Source organism: Bombus terrestris, chromosome 9 (assembly GCF_910591885.1).
Source record: "Bombus terrestris chromosome 9, iyBomTerr1.2, whole genome shotgun sequence".
Classification (NCBI taxonomy): Eukaryota; Metazoa; Arthropoda; class Insecta; order Hymenoptera; family Apidae; genus Bombus; species Bombus terrestris.
In genome coordinates, this window is record NC_063277.1 from 16,515,537 (window position 1) to 16,536,772 (window position 21,236).

Here is a 21,236-nt window from a genome sequence, read left to right on the forward strand (position 1 = left end):
CCGTCCATCGTGCGGAACCGTCGCGAATGAAACCGCAGTGTCTGTTAACCGTGTTATCGTTTTATTGTTAAATAAACCACAAAATCTACAATAATAATAATCATAGTATCATAGAGTCTCCGTAGGAACGGAGGCGTTCGATCCTCGCTTAAAACACATCCACTGATTTATTTCTACGATTACCGATTATCGACTATTCTCGTGTGTGAACCGTGTAAAACTGAAAACATCCGACAAGTGAACGGTAGCGAAGCGAACGATGTTACTTAATCATCGTGATTCGTCGGTATAGAGTGGTTCAAGATTCATATAGAACATCGTTATTATATCTTTTTTTCCATTTTCTTCGTCATCTTTTTTAATAACTCGAAGTTAAGTCGGTGACAATTCTTCGTGAATAATAGCAATATCGTAATAAGAGTTCGCTAGTGTTTTTTTTTTTCATTTTTCTTTCTGTCAGGTTTTTTTTATCATTTTTTCCTTTTGTTCTTTAATATCGCATATAGCGTCGCCGCGATCTGTTTAATTACCTATACATACATATGCATATTCATATATATGCGCTCTGTTATTTTATACATTACATACATGTATATGTATATACATGCTTGGGTTTCGTCCCCCCTCCCCCCTCAAAACTCCCACTCTATTTCTCCATCGAACGAGTATTCTTTTTGCTCACACGCATCAGGCACTCCGATTTGCTCGCACACAGCCACACGTTCGTTTTTTTTTTCTTTTTTTTTCATTTTTTTCTCTTCTCCTCGCCCGCCATGATCCTTCACGGATCGGCAAGTTGTCTTAATTTTTTTAATAACTACGCTACTCCCTTTCTCTTCCGCTTCGTTTTCTTCTCCTCGTTTCCTCGAATCGCTCACGTTAACCACATTTGGTACATTCGCGGATTCTCTTCTTCCTCCATTTCACAAATTATCTATATATATATATATATGATATATATGTATATATATATTAACACAATTTTTTTCCTATTATAATCGTGAGTAACGAGTAACCCTCTCGGTATGGCGTTTTACGGCTCATCGCTGGTGTGAACGGTGCTGTCGATGATTAATAGTGCGTTATGGACGTTTTTCTTCCTCTTGCTGCTTACTTTACAGAGTATGTATAGTAAAAACGAGATTTCTAGAGCTCGCCGAGTCGTTATAGTTCTATTATAGTATCGATGAATGATTGGTTAGTGCTCACGATGGTTGGCCGACTATAGTCGGCAAGCGAATATAAAAGCGTACCGGCTTGCTGACTATAATCGTCGCGCGCAATTCTCGAGATTCAAAGCACGGGAGTATGACTATAGTCAACAACGTCCTAAATATGCGCTTCACCGCTGACTATACTTAACTTGCAGCTTAAGTAAGCGTATAATGGCGGCCGACTATAATCGGCTTACAGTCGAAAAGTATATAAGTACGCAGGGACCGTCGACTATAGCCGACGAGTTAACTTAGATGAAAGACTTTAATTTCGTACTATAATCGTAAGGGTGAACGGTTGCACTCATCGTGCCGGTAACAGATCAGCGACTATAATCGACTTAAGGACTCGAGTCGCACGTGCAAGTCACCGTAGCCGGTACGTGTTCTGTACTTGATACGATAAGGTTACAGTCACCCGAAACAAGCGACCATCGTGGTGACTATAAACGACGGCAGCATAGAATCTTACCCGACGTATAAACCTAGAAGAGCGAACTGTAGTCAATGAGAAGTCTCGCGAGACCTTTGACTACAGTCAACATTCGTCAAAAGCACATCCGCGACTATACTTGGCTCGCAGGCTTAAGTGTACGACTATAGTACATGACCATACCGGAAGGGGTTAAGCACTCATTTCACAGACGACTGTACGATCTCTGATCGACGTCATTGCACGACTATTATCTTTCCGCGCTACGACCAACTGTACGTTTGCACCCGTCCCTCCTCTTCCTCGTCCCACCGTTCTCATCATACTCTCGTCGTTTTCTTCGCGTTTCGTTCTCGTCTTAACACACAGTCTCTACTTTCTATACACCTGTTCGTCGTATTCTTTCGCTAAAATTTCGCCACGTGATCGAATCAAGTACAGCAAGTCTTGATAGAGAGCGATACAGTCGGGGAAGAGAATCGCGTAGGACGATCGCCTACGAGTCTTCCGCATGGAACTCGATTCTGGCGTGAATACCACGCGAGAATAGTTACCCGATCTCATTCGGAAAATCGAATAACCGCCTTTTCCCGAGTATCGTGGAATTCGGCTATCGTTCGATACGATGGGAAAAGGAAGTAAAAGAAAAGAAAAATTTTACAAGAATAACGCGAACGATCCACGCCAAGGAACGTTTTTCTCCGTGGAAGGTGAGAAACTAATGGTCGATTCTTTCCTGGGCAGGTCAGTAAGGTATATAGATTATACATATTTATAGTATATATACTTCTGAAGAGGATGTCCTATGGTTAGATTCCTACAAGCGAGTACTTCAAGCGTATGGATACACGGGAGAAATAAAGGTTTGTACAAAGGGCGATCTCAGAGGGATAATAATCGTGCGAGAACACGTACGTGTTTCGACTATATCCTTGACTATACATACATCGTAGAAATGAGAGATATTATCGTTACGTTACTACTTATATTGCCACTGCTTCTTTTTTTTTTTTTCTTTCTATTCGCGAAAAATATCTCCCTATCTCTCGAAATCGCTGTCCCTAACTGCGAAAATAGTAGCAGTGTCTTTAAATATCGATCGACTGCGATGGTTTTTACTCTCCTCGACTCTTTCCTTCTCGATTCGTCGCTTCTTACCTTTAATGGAGGTAAAACGCGTGGAAGTGGTACGGACAGAATCGCCAGTGTGGTGCAAAAGTAAAAAGCTTATAAAAATTCGATCGTGTGTGTGTCGTAAGGTCCGTCTTTAAAATTTTCCACTAAAAAGTCTCGAAGACTCGGCTTCGTCGGTTCACCTTTTCCTCTCGATCGTCGTTAAAAAAGCTTTATGCTAACTCTCGATCGATACCGTTGAGTCTCGAACGAGCCCGATAATAGTTTGGATTTTTCAGTTAGGTCACTTTTCCTTAGTGAAATTAAATTTTAATTTATCGTGTTCAAACCTAATTGTTTCGTAATACCGAACCGAATATCTTTACCACGGTATAAAATTCGTTTGTTAACCAAAACGTCCGAGACCTTGTTCGTTGAAAATACAAAGTTAGAGAGAAGACGCTCATCGATCAACGACGCAGTTTATCCATAGAGAGTCCATTTATATTTCGTATTTTACGCAATAAATGTCATAGAATAGAAATTAAGATAAAGTGCTTTATGATCGAGCCACTCGATCCAAGCTATTATTGGTCACCTATATCCCAATCGTATCAATTGAGAGTTAAACGACGTAAAATAGGGACTCAATTTCATCCTTATGTACATGCACGACTGTTCGTGATCGAGATCGGAAAAGGGATGCGTGCTGATTAAAGTCTTAACTATTTTAGTTCTACTACTACGAATCAGGAGTACGGATAGTGACTCGTTGTCACGCGACTACGCGAGTACGTTTCGAAGATGGACCAGAGAAAGTGGAACGTCTAGAACAGTTGTCATTTAGAATGAAGTACAAGCTCGGATCTTGCGATAGACTATTTTCTTGTTAGGGCGTGATAGGTACAACTTAGTCGTCTCTTCGAAGATATTACAGAACCGACCAAATATCGGAATTTGGATTTTGGAATCGCGTAAATTAGTTGATCAGCCTCTTAAATTAGTCGCATGTATCGGAAATCATACGAAAACATGTTTACTAATAAAAAATACTCGTAAATAGGTTCGATGAAATGTTCGAACGATGGTGCCACGTTTATCAATGAAATTGTTAATAATCGGAAATTGTATCGTACGGCTGTTTGCCATTTTAATTCCACTTGTAATTATTTGTAACGAAAGAAGATGTTACACGATAAACGTAAGAGACACGTTAGAAAATGAGATTAGTTTCTCAGGATTACAAAGAGTACTGATAACATTGAGCCTATAACACGTGAAGTTTAATACGAAATTTTTATTGCGTCGTTCGTTTAAACTTTACATTCGTGTAGAAACGAAATTACTCGTAAAAAAAGAATACAATTTTTTTTTTTTTTTTTTTCGTTTACGATCCACTCGAACCAATCGAAAACGGAAGCAAATATAATTCGTTTATTTATTGACGAATTTCGTATTAAATGAATCACCATTATAATTTAAAAACATACTTGTCCTTAAAAATATCGTGATAATATATATATATATATATACACACACATATATATATATATGTATATATATATATATACGCTCCGCAGCGAAATGAATTTACAGATACAGAGTTTCTTGCCCTCGTTTTGCTATTAAATCGATTACTCACCACCGTCGTAGTTCGTACGATACGAAGAACTAAAACGAAACGGTACGAAATCGGAAATGATCGTAACTAGACTGCAACTTTTATGCAAGCTTGTTTCCTTTCTCGTGGACACGATTAAAAGAATAAAACTTAAATAGAGATTCGTTTTACCCATTAAAAATTACAACGAGTTTACTACTTTGAATGCCTTCTATATTTCGGTACATTGTATGCATTCTATGCATCTCTTTGTATCTTTAAAACTCTGTAGGAATGCATAAAAATCCGCAGTCTAATCGTAACAATAAACTACAATTCATCGCAATTCAAGCGTTTGCTGTTCATCAAGCGTACAATATCGGACATATACAGTGCTTAACTACGCTACTTTAGCCACGATCATTCAAAACGTGCAATTCGAATAGAATTCTCGATTTCATTTTTTTGCTTCTCGTGAATAATACGAACGATTAATGGTCCATCTTGGAATTTCCGTGGAATCAGCGGAAAGATAGTAGTAGCTTTTTTTTTGCAAATAGAAGTAGCTACCGGAGCATCAGGGATAGCCCGTGACAATAATGACAATCTCTAATTCCATGTTCGAAGCTCAGTGGTTCTCAAAGGATGTTTCCAATTCTTCGTACATGATCAGATAACCATTTCTGTTCCACAGAGACACTCGATAAGGATATCATATATTTATGATATTTATGATTCGTCCAAAGCATCGAATCGAACGCAAAATATTTGATTCGTGGCTTTAATTAACGACAGAAAGCCATCGCTAAATCTCGCTCGATCGGTACAGCAGCGATTAAATATACGTATACCTCTTGCGAGTTAACTTCTTTTTTTTTCTCTTTCTCTCTCGCTCCCTTTTTCTCACGTATATACATATGCACACCACACACGCATACATATATGCATATATATACATATTAAATTACTTTATTAATTTGTTTTCTTTACACAATTATTACAATTTATTTACTAGGTGATTCGAAACGGTGCGACATGATGATAGTAATAAGACAAAGAAAAGAACAAAAAACTGGTGGTCTCTGTAGTGGTAACGGTGATGAAAATGTCAGGCAAACGACGAATATAGTTGTTCTCGAAGAGTCAATTAATCATTTTTTTTTTCCTCTTTCTCTCCGTCTAAATCGTGTTTCCCTCCATGTCACTCTCATTTACTCCCATCTCTTTCACACTCTCACGCGCATCTTCCATTCAGCTCCTCTTTCTCTCTTTACAACAATGCAGCAATATCGTTAACTGCTATCGTTAAAAATTAATCTACATATTTATATAGATGTACACACATATACGTAATAGAATCGTATGCACGTATTATATGTATATACCTATACGTATGTATATGTATATTATATACACACACATATATGTAAGTATTTATATATATAGACTTTCAGTATTTTACATGGGCTCTTCCCTCACCTGATGATTTTTCTACATGTTGCAAATGTCTGTGTAATGTATGTTTGCGTGTATGTTTGTAATGGAATAACGCGAGAGTCTCTCGAAAGAAGCAAAAACAAATACGAGGCAAAATAAGAAAATGTCGGTATCCATCCACTAGTAATTGCACGGAATACAAATTTAATTCACCTAATTTATCGTGGATTTCATCCCTTTAATCATATATGATTCTCATATCATGATAATCATATGTTCCTTCATCTCAGACTACGAATTGTCTTTCTGCCTTCTCTAAACAGTGACGAAATAATGTTCGAAGCACGAAAAATCGTACAATACGAGAAAGACTGGATTAGAACTAAATCGATGAATTTCTTTATTAATCGAATAATCACGACAATTAACCAACAATTTATACCTCAGGTTGTCCATGAATTTTTCACATTCGTCTTTTTTACTTTTGTTTCCTCTTTATCTATTTTATTTCGTTCTACTTTTCACAGTTAGATTCACGACCATTGTTCAGTTTCTTGTCGGTCAGGAAGATCAAAATTAATAATCTCCGTTCGAACCTGTTCGGTCGATAATTCTTCCTCTTGTTTTTACGCACGGATATCACGTCTCCTTTTTTTCAAGATGTCGGTCGACAAGGAGAACGAAGATACATCAAGCCAGCTGCTGCCTGAACACATAAATAATTTAAATCTACAATAATTACATATTTCTTCTTTTCAATCATATATGAAAACTATATCGCATGCTTATGTAATCTGTTCGAGCTCCTTTGAGGTGTCCTCGACAGCTATATAGCTTGCCTAATGTTTCTTTCAAGCGATCCGTTATCTCACGGCGGAAAAATGATGACTCAATTATTAAGCAAACGCAGAACTAATGGCGCCTATGCAATCTCCAATGTACGCTTGGAGTTTTTGGTGATCAAAGGTAGAGGTTCATAAACTTTGAAAGAAACGAATCGTTATATAATTATTTAAATAATACATTGTATAATTTTAAACAAAAAACGAAGAGGCGACCATTATGTTAGCATATACTTAATACGTATGGATTTATGTGCGAGTAAGCGCTGGAAAGATACCACCATTATTAAAAGTGCCACGATCGACACATATCTGAACATCCTGTTTTTTTCTTCTTCAACGCAAAAACGACAAATTATCCTTCAGTCGTCAGAACGCAAAAACTCGTCTTCGTAACTTTCATGATCGTGTATCAAAAATCTCATGTATTTTCCTCCGTTTTCGCGTGTTTAGACTAGAGGAAAAACGAAATCGATAAATTCACCTAACTGTTCAGCTAGTAACGAAGGAAACCGTCCGTGTTAATTATTTAAAAACGTAATCTACATCATATCAACGTTCATTAAAACTCTGACATAAATGTCCTAGCATTTCTCTTTCTCTCCCATTCTCACTCGCTTGCTGTCCCTTTCACTCTCCCACTCATACTTCCTCCCACGTTCTCACTCTTCTACCATTCTATTTTTTTTTTCTTTCTTTTTAGTTTTCCCTGTTCTTTTAATCAACGTTCGTCTTTTCCCTCTCTCTAAAAGGAAAAAGAAAAGAAAAAAGAAAGGAACTAAATGATCGTTCGGTATGGACTTTCATCGGCAGCCTCTCTTTTGTGATTTCTTGCGGCGCGATATGATATGTAGAAACGTGCAAAATAGCGGCTAGGTCACGCGCGACATGCCCGGAAGGGTTCAGGGGTTCTTTTCTTTCGTTTTGTTACCGTTCCGCAGAATTGAAATTCATCACGCAAAATGCACAAATTTCCTTCGTACACCTCTTCTTTCGTCTTACAATTCTCTAAGACTACCATAGACGAGACAGCGATCTAGATATTAAAAAAGGTTCAACAATCTCGATCGAAGCGATTCAGAGGCCTCGTACGACTGCGCTTTCTCTCTCGCCGGCATACAAAGTATGCATGGTGATGCGCACGAAAGGATAACTTCATAATTTGCTTACAAATCTTGTTCTTACTTTTTTATCGTCTGTCGTTCACACGCTGATACAGGAAAAAGAAGAGGACATTCGAAATTTGTCGAAAATCTAAAGCACTTCAGGCGTAAGAAAAAAACAACTTGTTGTGATCATTTAAAAAGAAAATCGCTCTCTGATGCGCAGAGCTTTGTCGCGTATGGTGAAAAATATCGCTCGGTGAAGCCGAGGATTCGGTAAGACCAACGACAGAAATATATAATGATAATCGCACGACGATTAAATCCGTAACAAATAGTGTACTCGAGTTAATTCATTCATTAAATAGAGGATCGTATTCCGACATATTTTTCTCCTTTTTTTTTCTGCTAATTGTGCTGGTATACGCAGCATGTCTCACGTCGCGGAAATTCGTCTTACGATAGATAGAGATTGTGCACGCAAATTACTAACATGTGTGTTTATGTGTATGTGTTTGATGTTCAATCGTGACATTCTCCGCATGAAAATTTCCCTATCAGTTGCGACAGCATCGATCGGCGTTTGAATCTTGAACACAATAAGAATATTATCTATGTAACATGCGTGTTCTTTAATACAATATAATGATAAGTATTGCATTCGTCATTTCCCTTTTTCCACTTCGTTGTTACGCATTCAAGAGGAAACGTTCGAGTCTCGGTTCCTACCCATACTGTTCTTCGCGAAAGCTGAGAATCTAGCGATCTCTTTCTCCTTGAATCACTAAAATTTGTCGAAGCCCGTGTCAAAAGGCAGGTGGCTCTTGTATCTCTTTAATAATCGCGATGATCGTGTATCTGTTTTGTGTGTGTGTGTGTGTGTGTGTGTGTGTGTGTGTGTGTGTGTGTGTGTGTGTGTGTGTGTGTGTGTGTGTGTGTGTGTGTGTGTGTGTGTGTGTGTGTGTGTGTGTGTGTGTGTGTGTGTGTGTTGTCGAATTATGAGATGACGACGAGGCAAGCAACGTAACGCGCTACTAGACATAGTGTATCATAGATTACACATTGTTTGGTTTTTCTTCAACTAGAAAAAGTTCGCGTTCGTTATTATCTTTCTTTTTTTTTTTTGTTGTTTTGTTTCTTTCTTTCTTTGTTTATAGCAATTATCAATTAAAAGAGGTTACGAGCCAGTTTCTATAACATATATATACATTGAATTGAATTGTTTGTTATGCTGTTTTTGGCAATAAGGTGGCAATCAAGCGTTCGCACACGCCACTCAGAATTCGAGGTGTCCTCAGGCGAAATCGTTATAAAGAGGGGAACTATTCATCTTCTTTATTTAATAATCCTATAATATTTCGTCGTTCGTGTTTCAAGCGAACAAAGCTTAAAATACCACACTGGTATCGCCATTTGCATAGAGTTCAAAAAAATGTACAATTGGGGATTCTTTGTGTTATGTGTATGTTATATCGTCTATGGACATCCTCCTCAGAAGAATATCGATCTTCCTTCTATTCTTTTTTTTTTCTTTCGTCCTTGCTATACCGTACTTGAATTTTTTTCTTTTTTCGTTTCTTTTAAGGCTAGTTTCTAACACGCGAATTCTTGACTTTTCCTTTCTTTTTCACTCTCGCTTCCTCTCTTTCTATCGTTATATCTCTCTCTTTTTCTCCTTCTCTCATCCTCTCTTTCCCTTTCTCCCTCGCCCCTCTCTCTTTCTCACTCTCTCGCCGTGTTTTCTATCGTTTGTTGTTTAATTAAACGTTAAAAATAGAAAGCAGCTTAAGCCATGTTCGACTGGCCGGGGTCTGTGTTCTTTGAAGAGGACAGCGTGTTGGTGTTCACGTTATTATCACTAGAGTTACCGCTACTCCCCGCAACCGGTTCCGACTGGCCTCCAGGGTTTTCCGAAGTCTGCATGTACTTCGGTTTTAGGATAGAGTTTAGCGACGGTTGAATTCGTAACTCGTACTCTGTAAAGTTAAACAAAGGGGGAAGCTCTCGCCCATTTGGTAATCGAGTCCCCTGCTCCCGAAGTTCGTCGAAAAACGGATGAGCGCACGCTTCCAACGGTGTGATCCGGCCGGATGGCGTGTACTCCAAAAGTCCAGCGACCAACTCCATCGCTTCCGGAGGCGTACGTGCCCTGAACACCTGTAATCATCGTCGTCATTAGTTTCAATCTGTCCTGGTAAAATTTTCGTGGTTAATCAGTGGCTAACAAGGAGAAATCTCGAGATGATCTTGTTTCTCGATGTTAATTTCTGTTACTGCACGAAGGTTCGTTAACAAAAGAAAAAATTATTCCTCGGGACTTGCCCACTTTTTATAGTAGCGAGGATTTTACAGTAGAGGCAAGAAATTTTGTTCGTCTGTTCAGAGTTAAGTAGTCTCAATATACTCACATATTAGATTATGCATGTTCATGCAAATGTATATTTTTATAAGAGATTTATAGCGAAAAAGTGGATGATCAGGAAGTAGCCTTGACTTAAAAAAAACTTTTCACCTCCACCATAAGAAATCGCATAGCAGCACAAACTGAATGAAATCCTATACCACAAAGCAATAAAAAACGGCAGCAATACGTTCCGCTTACAAGTTCGTTTGAAGTTTCGTATCTGATCGGTGTATATTAGGTGTATTACAATCGGTATTAGTAGTGATGAACTGCTTCGGTTTTGGTATTTGTTCGCGTATAAAAGTTTATCCACCCGAGGAGCTGACCGTTCGGGAGACGAAGTCAGATTCGTTCGATGTTCACCGCTTTTATCTGTTCTCTAATAAAATGTGTTTACTCCAGGAGAATATCATTCGTACAGAGGAAGATCGTTTGATACATAAAATTAACGATCCATAAAAATCGTATCAATAAGATATTCGGCAGGCACAAAAGCAGTGCGTGAAAGTGAAAGAGATGATAAATTTAGATCTTACAAACAGTAAGTCGGTTTCGCAGACAATCTGTTGTCGCTCTTTACAATGTACAAGAGAGAAAAGAAAAGAGATGAAACGAAAAGAAAAGAAAAAAAAGAAAAGAATAATTGCATACCATTTTCAAGTCAGTGAAAAGTATTTTTGTTCACCACCAGAACATTAGAGTAAGTGATACACCGAGATTTTGAACAGATCTGTTTCTATTTAAAAAGTTAGTAACACGGATGATGATGATGATGATGATGATGATTATGCGATAGAAAAATGGATATTACACATGAGTTCGAGAAAAGATGCACGTCGAGCGATTTGTGATGCGAAGAATCGAAATGAAGGTGGTTTTTTTCGATCGTCGAGGCTCGTCGTCCTCCGTTCGACACAGCGGTAACTGAGCATCGTATCCAGCTTATTTCTTACCGTTTCAGATGCTGAAAATGTTGGTTATACTGGTTAGTAATATCACGGGCTAGAGAGAAAAAAAAGGAATATTTGCCAGCCAGTAAATGATAAAGACACATTGCTTTTTGAACAGGGGACCACTTACTCTAATCTTTTGGTGCTCCGTGGAACACTTTAGTCCACTCATTCGTTGAAGCATAAACTGTAACCACGAGTAACCATGTGTTGATGAATGTGATTAGAGCCGATTTGTTAGTTAGAAGGAACAAGACTGCGGAACAAGGCCTTACCCTTCAACGATTTCATCGCTATTCTTTACAATTTTTTTCGCACAATGTGGTCACAAAAGGCTTATTAATCCAATAATGTTTCCCTTACAAAGGGATCATGTGAAGAGTGTGCACTGATTTAAATATTATATTTTTCTCTTTTTCTACGCTATGGACATTTCAATTTTAAATGAAATATCTTTACTCCTCCGAGATATAATTTCTAACGAAAATGAAATTTGGCAAATTACCGAATATCTATGCAAACGATGTTGTTTCTCGGCAGACCAACTATTCTTATAAATTCTCTAAATCATTGAAATCAGAGCACACCAGATCATCTGTTTCCCCCGTTAGTCACGAAACCGCCAAACATGTACGCAGTACGCAGTTACGAAATTAGACGAGCTACACGAAAAGCCGTCTCGACAGTCTAACGTGTAGCGCACAAAGAGCGCATAATACAACGAGTAGATCGGATGATAGGCTACCTTTTGCCATGGGTGCGCCTTAATCTGTGGAAATTTGAACTCGGTATAGTTGGGATTCATCTCACGTATCTGGTCGCGTGTAGGTGTGCCTAGCACCTTGATGATCTCGACCAGTTGATCTACGCCACTATCTCCGGGAAATATCGGTTGGCCGAGCAACAATTCAGCTACCACACAGCCTGCGCTCCACACATCTGTAAACACGATAAAACTTTTTAATTGAACATAAAAACGAAAGAAAAAAATAAATCTTTCTATTTTCTGTCCCTCCTTTTTCCTGTATTTCATATTTTATATTTATTTTATATATAATTCGTTTCGTGCCATATTTCTTTCTAGTTTATCATATTCGTATAAGTAAAATGCCTTGACGCATTGCCAGCCAATCTTTCAATCTTTAACGTAATAAATAGACTGCGGATGTTTATGCAAATTCATACTTTCATAAGCATGACTAAAAAAACGGAACTTAAATAGAACCGCAAATACTGTTACGGGGTCGATTCTGTTCCTCTTGCATGATTCTTTGTCCATGCTACGTGCATTCTATATACATTCTATACAATTCTACAGATACAATGTATTTAGATCTGTACGAGTCGAGGCTACGGAAACGACTGGCTGCTGTCCTTTCTATTTAATCAATATTCCGGATATAGGTAAAGTCGTCTTCTTGATTTTCTGTTGCGATACGCACTGCCTTTAACGTTTCACGCTGCGGCTGTCGGATAGTTTTGACGTTCCACATTGTGACTTTCAAACTTTCAAATATCCAGAATTCTATTATAGCAATCCGTTTTACTTTGGATATTTTACGCGCTTCTACATCATATCGTGTATAGCCTACGTTTTTACACGCTCCAATATTTTTCAAATTTGGAATGATTTTCGCGCGTATCGAACAAGTAAGAGATTTTATAAAAATTTACTAAAATACCTTCGAGTGCGTAGTTTAAGCTGATAAAATTCGAACGTTCAAAGAAGGTTAAAGAACCTTTCATTTACAATTAACCAAACTGGTATTCTGCTAGGGACATGAAACAGTCTACGGTACCCCGTTCAATGAATTAACCAGAATTGAACGATATTAACAATAAAAATAATACATAAGTAATCGTACCAATCTTCGTGGTATAATCGATAGCACCAAAGATTAATTCGGGTGCGCGATAATAACGACTACAGATGTAAGACACATTAGGCTCTCCTTTGACCAGATGTTTAGCAGAGCCAAAATCACAGAGTTTCAAGACACCGGATTCTGGGTCCAGGAGTAGATTCTGTGGCTTGATGTCCCTGTGACAGATCCCCAGCGAGTGGATGTATGCCAGAGAGCGGAACAGTTGATACATATACAACTGGAAATATATTACAAAAAATGATATTAGAATGTTATGCACGAAATTAAAAATGTTCTGATCATAGCGACTGGTGAATCGAATACGAGGAAAGCTTTAGTTAGTCTACGGTTTAATTGCGTCTATCAATAATTATGGATAATTATTGTGTGTCATATGATTATATGTAAGATCGAGTAATTTTGCAATCTATGACACGTCGTTCTGTAGAATGAAACGAGTTCGAATTGTATGTATGAGTTGGTGTATTACGGTTGATTAAAATAATGATATTTTTGAATTAAAGATGTCTTGGTTATTTATTTTTTAATGAATTGACAATTATGCTGTATTCTATTTGAAATTATTACGTCATGTATAGAACCTCTTGCGGTAGTGGTTCAACGATTATTATTGTAATTTTCAGCTTACCTTAATGAAATTTATCGGTATGGTTTGCTTGCTTTTGTTATAATGCCGAGCGACTTTATACACAGTTTCAGGTATGTATTCCAACACTAGGTTCAGATAAACCTCGTCCTTCTAAAAGAAATCCGCAAAGTCTTCTGTTAGTACGAATCTACATCATCGACATACGAAGGTGTACCGTTTCAAAGGCACACGCGACTCGACAGTAAATTCTTTCGCGCGGCTTAGTTGCTTGTTTCATCATAGAAATCGATCAGCATGAATTTTACATGACGATTTACGCGAAGTGCCTTTGAACCGTGCACACGCAACTCCAGAAGATTATTTTCTATAACTAGTCAAGCTGCGTTAGCTACTACAGCTTGAATCAAAAATATAGTCACTCAAGGATACACTCCACTACTCAAAGTTAAGAAAAAAACAAGAACAACGATTATAAAGTACCGTGCGAAAGTTTTAGGCCACCCATCGAACAACAATTTTTCGTATTTTTAATTTCTCCATGTCGTTTTAGATTTGTCCTTGCTTCTTCGAGCAGATCTTTAATTCAAGAATTATCGATAATTTGTTTAAAAAGATAATAACAGTATTTCACCGTTTCTTAGATCTAGTTAGTTAGTCGAATAATTTTTCAACAATAATTGAAATTTATTTTGTGCTATTCGATATTTTGTTTTCGGTATTTCAAATAAATCATATTTTTCATTTCCTTCGTTCTGATCGATAGCTCGCCTTAAATCTATCTAAACACGCGTTTTATAACATCTAGGCAATAACTGAACGCAATTTTCTAATTTCCTAATATTCCTCCTCTGCCTCTAAATATTGTCTAAAAATATGATTGATAAATGCAACGATAAATAAAGCTGGCTATCATCATAGGTGGCCTAAAACATTTGCATCGTACCGTATCTCTAGATAAAATCAGTCTATTTAGAAAAAATAAAATTCCAGAAATAATTGACACTGTGCAACACACGTGGAACCAAACTATGATTCGTAGGGGTGAGGGTAGAGTTTCCAATATGATTGGTGATGGGGCTGGCGGCCTTGAGCAACGAGGTTCTTTGACTCAGACTATAGACTTCGTATTTAGTGTTCTACGATGTTCGCGGCTGACACATAACAACAAAAACGTGTTATCGTTTTTTTTGTCGTTAATCTGTCTACGTGTAAGCGGAACTGCCTAAATTCTCTCAAAAAAAGGACCTCTCCGTCAAAACTACTGGGTACTCTCTTGTTCACTTACGTCCACATGAAAAACTGGATTAGTTGCGTTTAAGATGTTCTACAAAATAACACAACAACGTCGCATGCATTAAACTAACAATGAATACTTGGCGTTTTGTATCATTGTGTATCATTCGAGAGAAATCAGAAGTATCGCTCTACTGCATTTAATTCCAAAAGTATTCGAACAGTAGCAAACTGATCAATTAAAAAAAATCAATTAAATTCGTTTGTTTGTTTTTTTTTTTTCAAAATGTTCGACAAAATTATATGTAATTATTAAAGCAAACGATATTTTAATGTAACGTTTAAGAAATTTCGAAGAGGATAAAAAATCTCGTTTAGCTTCGAGCATGAATTTGGTAACGCGGGATTGAGCGAATTTTAAAACTACTTTCCTGTAAAAAAAAAAAAAAAAAAAAAAAAAGGAAAAAAGATACAAAATACGACATCATATTCTTCCTTTGTACTCCTCAATTCTTTCGTAATTAACTCAGATATATCATTGTACGATTAAATTTTGTTACTATCCAAATACTTTTAGGGAATATCTGTATATCGTGAGTATAATTGAAGAAAAAGAAGAAAAAAAAGAGAGAGAGAAAGAATCAAGGGTAAATAATTTGCGTGACGCAAGAAACGTTCGAATAAAAAAAATTGCGTGAAAAGAAAAATCCACTTTCTTATGGAGTAGATCGTACGTCCAACAATAATTGCTTCAACGTTCAAAATTTCAATCGAGTGTACGGAATTATCGTTAAAAAGAATCTTAATAAATAGTTACCTTATCGCCACTGGAGTAGAAGAAGTATTTCAGTTTTACAATGTTGCAGTGCTCGAGACGCCGCATGATTTGTAACTCCCTGTTCTATAAATAAAAGGAAGGGAAAATCTGATTAATTCACGTAGTTCCTCGTTCGTGTTTACTTCGTCGCGACGACGGTGTTTCTCTTATCTTCGATTAGAATCGTTGTTAAGCACGTTTGTTGTTACATTCCCGAGATTTAATACGGAGATTGAGGTCGTGGATTATCGTTTCTCAAACACTGCAATCTCGCAAAACATAAATCTAATTTTATCGATGCGTAAATACGACGATATTATTCGGTCGTTTCGGATCGGACGAATTAAACAATTCTATCGAGCAACGATAATTTATCTTTACTCGTACAATTTCCTTCCTTTCAGTTTTATCTCTACGACCATCGAGCAAAGGTAAAAACTATAGAAAGATACAGCAGAATTTGTAAACGTATTCCAGGATTAAAAAATGAGAATTTACTTTTAAGTATAGGCTTGTGTTCGCAGACCCTCTGTTTCCGAATCGGAGCTACCTCGAATCCACGAATTACTATAATACGCGTTGGCAAATGATCTCTAGCTTTCATAGAGCCTATATATTTCCAACAGGCAGAAAAAGAATCTGTTCGTTCTATCCAGACCTTCGCCCGTTCCCTCCACTATAATTTCTGCTAATTTCTTACTATAGAAAAATACAAATTGGTCAATCCGATCGTTAAATCCAGGTACGAACGACGGCTAGTTTCGATCGGTCGAATTTCAATTTCAAGTTGAACGTTATTTTGTAATTGCAAGGCGTAGTCAGAAACGCCAGAGGATCTGCGAATTTGTTTTTTATTAATTCAACGGTTAATACGCGTTTAGTTTTTGTCGTACCGGTGAAATTATTAAGAAATTATTTATCGTAGAATTTCATGTTTCTCTTACCTTAAATCGTTTGTCTTGGAGAACTTTTTTGATGGCGACCAGTTCTTCCGTGTCACATAGTTTCGCTAGGTATACAACGCCGAAGCTGCCGTTGCCGATTACTTTAGTGTCTGTATAGGAGATCTCTTGGGGACGATCTGGACCCGCACCAGGTGTAGCCACCACAGTTGTGACTTTGTTGCCATCTCTATCTGCATTATACATCACACCGCCCATAGAAACAATCGAAAACCAGAATGGTAAAGTACAAGTAGAAAGTAAGAAGGTATAGTAACGATTTGGAGTCGTATAAAAAAAAAAAGAAAAATAAAGGAAAGATGAAATAGTAAATTGATTCTACGAAGCAATGGACTCATGCTCGGTGCTATAGTTTTTGAAGGTTCTGTTATTCGAAGAATTTTATGAATCAGTTATGATTGCTTAACACGTTGACTGCTACGTAAGTTCACGTGAGACTGCTCGTACCAGGAAATTAATCGAATGATTTAAACTCTGTAAACAATTGTAGACGAGGAGATTTTCAATATTTTGAACTACGCGATGGTAACGTTACGAAGTATTAAATGCGTTATAAAATGGTTGAAGAATTTTATTTTTTAATAAATGTATGTCGCGTATCTGCGTTCAAAAGTATGAGAATCAACGATGAATTTCTAATAAAATAAATGATCCATTATGGAACGACAATTACTTCATGAAATTCATATTCCATTCGTTCATATTCAACTTTGATTACGTGAGTTTAGGAAAAGTATTTTTTCAACAGAATCTCGCTATATTTTTTCAACATATTTTCGAAAGCTAAACTGTGTGCCACGTGGGAGTGAATAATAAGCAAAATTCACAGTCAATGAACTTTAAATAGAAGTCTACGTGTTAATACTTAGAAGACTAGATGCATTGGGTTGGCAACTAAGTGATTGCGGATTTTGCCATTAGGTGGTATCGACAAAATCCGCAATCACTTAGTCGCCAACCCAATATAATACGTGTAGCTAGAAGATCGAAGAAAATTTATAGAAAGATGAAGTAGATGAGGAATTGAAAAGTTATGATTTATTATTAAGTTACAGTTCGACTATAATTTAAGCACGAAATAGAAATATTTCAATTACAGCAATAACGATTAATGTGAACTGTGAATTCGTCGGAATCTTATCAATTGAAATCATCGTCATTTTGTTTCATTGCTCTTATTTCCGAGTTGATCACCGTAAACAATGTAAAATCCTACTTAAAAAAGAAATTCTAGAATCCTGTTCCACTATTCCCATTGTATCGATTTTCGATGCATAGTTTTCGAACCGAACAACATCCTGCGCGGCCTCAAACTTGAAAACGATTTCGGGGAGCATCAACACCGGGTCAGACACGAAAGAATGTACAACACAACATCGAAGGAGTCGCAGCACACAGTCGAAATAGCCGCGTCGTCGTGAAAATAGCGCGACGATCCGAAATAGCGCGATCGTCCATTCGGTTTTATTGCGGAAAAGTCAGCATCGAAAACGACCGTTCCCTGTTCGAAGACGAAACAATCTTGCCGAGAATTTTCGCGCTTTAACCTCGTCGTTAACCATTCGTTACGTTTGTAACGCCCAACCATTGAGCTGTATCGTTCGACGAATAAGAATCGAAGCAATGTTCGTTGAAAACAAACAGAGTCGTTGCATACAGTAAAAAGAAAACAAAAAAGCCTTGAGCTGAGCTCCAAAATATTTACTATCTACTTGGACGATAAACGATAAAAAGCATCCGACGATGAATCTGGAGATGTCGAGATTATTAAAAATTTACTGTACTATTTTTCGTACAGTTTGAACGTAATAAGAAAAGATTTGAAAGTCTGCATAAAACACAACGTTATAAAGGCAACGTTAAATTTGCAATAAAATCGGAGGATATAGCACTATGGTATGATCGAATTCCTCTTGTTGTTCTTTTTATCTATCCATTTGTTTCACCAAAAGAAGACTACGTAACCTTGAGATCTTGAGAAATATTGCAAGATCTTCGATATAAAGGAGATTATCGTAACAGCTGTTAGTTCATAAGATGATTAAAAAAAAAAGGCTATTAAAAGAAGCGTAGTGTTTTGTAACTCGAAGGAAGTTCGCGGCTAGTTAACGAAGAAATAAGAACAGAGATCAGTGAAATCACTGCTTCCTCTTGCTTTATATCCATCAAGGTCGTACAATCATCTAGAATTAGAGGGGAGATTTATGAAAATTAGTGTTTACCAGAGAAATTCTCTAGCGTTCTTACCGCGAGATTTCCCTCTATATTTCTATACCGGTGGGAAAATCTGCAAGCTATCGTCGTCGATAAAAAACACCGTGTTTATTCCTGTACATTTTTTAACGAGGAAATCTACCGACGAATTGCGCAAAAATATTTACAGTCAAAAAAGAATGGCTACATTTTAAAAACGTAAGGGTAGCGAGGTTGTATAGCGATGCGCGAGCTCTTGCAATCTTAATCCTTTGTACATGAAAGCTGAAGAGAAGAAGAGAAATCTATAACCTCTAACTAGTCGCTTGTCAATACGTTGATATTGTTAATCGATAAATAATTATGCGACAGAGCGCCAAAGTTCTCGAACCGCGCAAAGTTAATTAATCTTCGATTCTTGAAAACTTCAAATTATTGCTTTAACTTCGAAAAGATCGAATCTAAAGGCTACCATCGATCAAAAAACGAGATGGACCAACGAACGTAATCGATAGAAACAAACACCCTTTACCCTTGTCCTGCGTAACACCTAAAAGAAAGAAAAAGTAAAACGCTGTTACAGTTTACACCGGTTGGATTCTTAGACGGTTCGCGATTCTATTCTATTGCTCGATAGCAGCAGGCGCGTGAGAGGTATAACCTTGATAAGATGCGACGTAGGATAATGCGAGGGCCGCGTTTACAGACCGGTTTTCTCATTGAACCGCGGCTGAAAATAACCACGCGCCGCATAATTCAAGCGTTGTAACGCGACCGGGTCCGAAAATTCGCGCGACCATACCGGAAACCCGGTTGACGTCTCGCGATCGCGTTTATCGTCGTCGGATGAATCGAAACAGGCACAGCAAACGATAACATGCCACGTGGGCCACGATTTACTTCTTGACATTTCGCCAACATCTTTCCCTTCGATTAACCTTTTCCTCTTCCGTATCGTCACACCTCTTTCCCTCTTCGCGCAGAGTATTTCCAAATTTCGATGCAGAGTAACGCAAACCGGCAGAGAACTGGGCGCATTTGTGATTTGTTTCTTAACAGTTTGCGAACAGTTTCAAGGCGAATAGAACGCCAACGGTCGACTATCGTTGGAGAAATTTCAGGTTGAACGATTTTGGTAATTTCCTAGGGAATGCGAGACGTACGAGGTTGTAGAGGAAATGGTGACCTTTGGAATATCGTTAGGTCGATGCATAGAAAGTTTTGGCTTCCTGGATTAATCTTTAATCGCGTGTAGTTTCGTCAAAATCTGTATATATATGGTGTCTTTAATCGAAGAAATTAATCGCATTATTCCAAATTTACAAGAATTATCAATTCTTGAATTCCAAAAATCTTGAAACGAAACTGTTGTAGTTTTCTTGTTCAATTAGTTTATAGATCGAAGATTGTTTAAGCGGAATATATGGAATGTCCTTGGCTTTCTCCAAATGTATTAGGTTGTCCGAAAAATGTCTTTCTTTCGCAAACGTGTTTTTTACAACAATGCACCTTCGCACAAACGTGAAAGCAAGTCTGTGAAATGTCGCGGTGTTTATCTCAGAACAGAACAAAATGGATGGTACGTAATTCGACAAAATAATATAAAACAAAAAACGATTTATTTATTGTGCGTCGATTATTTCCTCGCAAAATGAAAGAAACTTTCCGCACAACTAATACAACGAAAAACATTTACCGTCTCAATTTCTAAGGAGTAGTACACCAAAAAAAAGACAATTCCACTAAAATAAACATATTCCAAATTCTATACGCTTTACATCAAATTTTTATTTTTCTCGAATGTCTATGTCGGACCTACGATGGCCGAAAATATCTCAAGTACCATGATTTAAAATATAGTTAAAGTATCCAGAAGCTGATGCAAAATTAGTCGCGTCAACAGAATTTTAAAGGCCTTGAGACAGATATATTCTAACCTTGGTTCTAACGAAACGTATCTGTGAAATTCGCAAAACAGCACCGGTTATTTCAAAGTGGCAGCAAACTCCTAATTAGACTGTGAAGTTCCATCTCGCGAACCAGTTGATCGAAAAGTGCCAAGTCGAGGTGCGAAACATTACTAACGCTCTAAAATAGCGACAGCTCGTACATCAAGATCCTGATCTGCATCATTCAGCAGCTGTCCGCGCAGTTGCACAAAAATCCCGCTCCAACATTTCGCGCGAATCGAACTTAGAAGATATTACAAGAAGGAATAACGAAGAACCAAGCAATAATATGCGTTCAAAAGTAAAACCTTTAGACTTAGAATTATGAGAGCCATGCGAAGATTAGAATTTTCGGATCTTTTGACAATTAAATTAGAACGCTGTATGTATAAAAGAACTTGGAACTTTGTATTAATTAGGTTTTAATATCGTTAAATATTATAGAAAGTATAGTTATTTCTGTACATATCGCGATATACAATTTCTAAATAATAATAACAATAATACACTT

General features: G+C 37.4%; 1 protein-coding gene across 11 annotated transcripts in view; it reads right to left on the reverse strand.

Annotated features, from left to right (window-relative positions):
* Window positions 1-40: 40 nt before the first annotated feature.
* Window positions 41-21,236, reverse strand: part of LOC100645880 (glycogen synthase kinase-3 beta) — a 66,354-nt gene continuing 45,158 nt past the window's right edge. For 6 of the 11 annotated variants that reach the window (XM_012312048.3, XM_003397902.4, XM_048408940.1 and 3 more), the window contains 7 exons: window positions 16,566-16,756; window positions 15,622-15,705; window positions 14,857-14,895; window positions 13,611-13,721; window positions 12,962-13,199; window positions 11,842-12,035; window positions 41-9,899 (listed from right to left, as the gene is read on the reverse strand). In XM_012312048.3, coding sequence (XP_012167438.1) covers window positions 9,528-9,899; window positions 11,842-12,035; window positions 12,962-13,199; window positions 13,611-13,721; window positions 14,857-14,895; window positions 15,622-15,705; window positions 16,566-16,756 — 1,229 coding nt within the window. In that variant the 3' untranslated portion in view covers window positions 41-9,527. Of the gene's footprint in view, window positions 9,900-11,841; window positions 12,036-12,961; window positions 13,200-13,610; window positions 13,722-14,856; window positions 14,896-15,621; window positions 15,706-16,565; window positions 16,778-21,236 lie in introns of all 11 variants that reach the window. The other 5 variants (XM_012312049.3, XM_020864637.2, XM_048408938.1 and 2 more) reach the window with 2 other exon arrangements.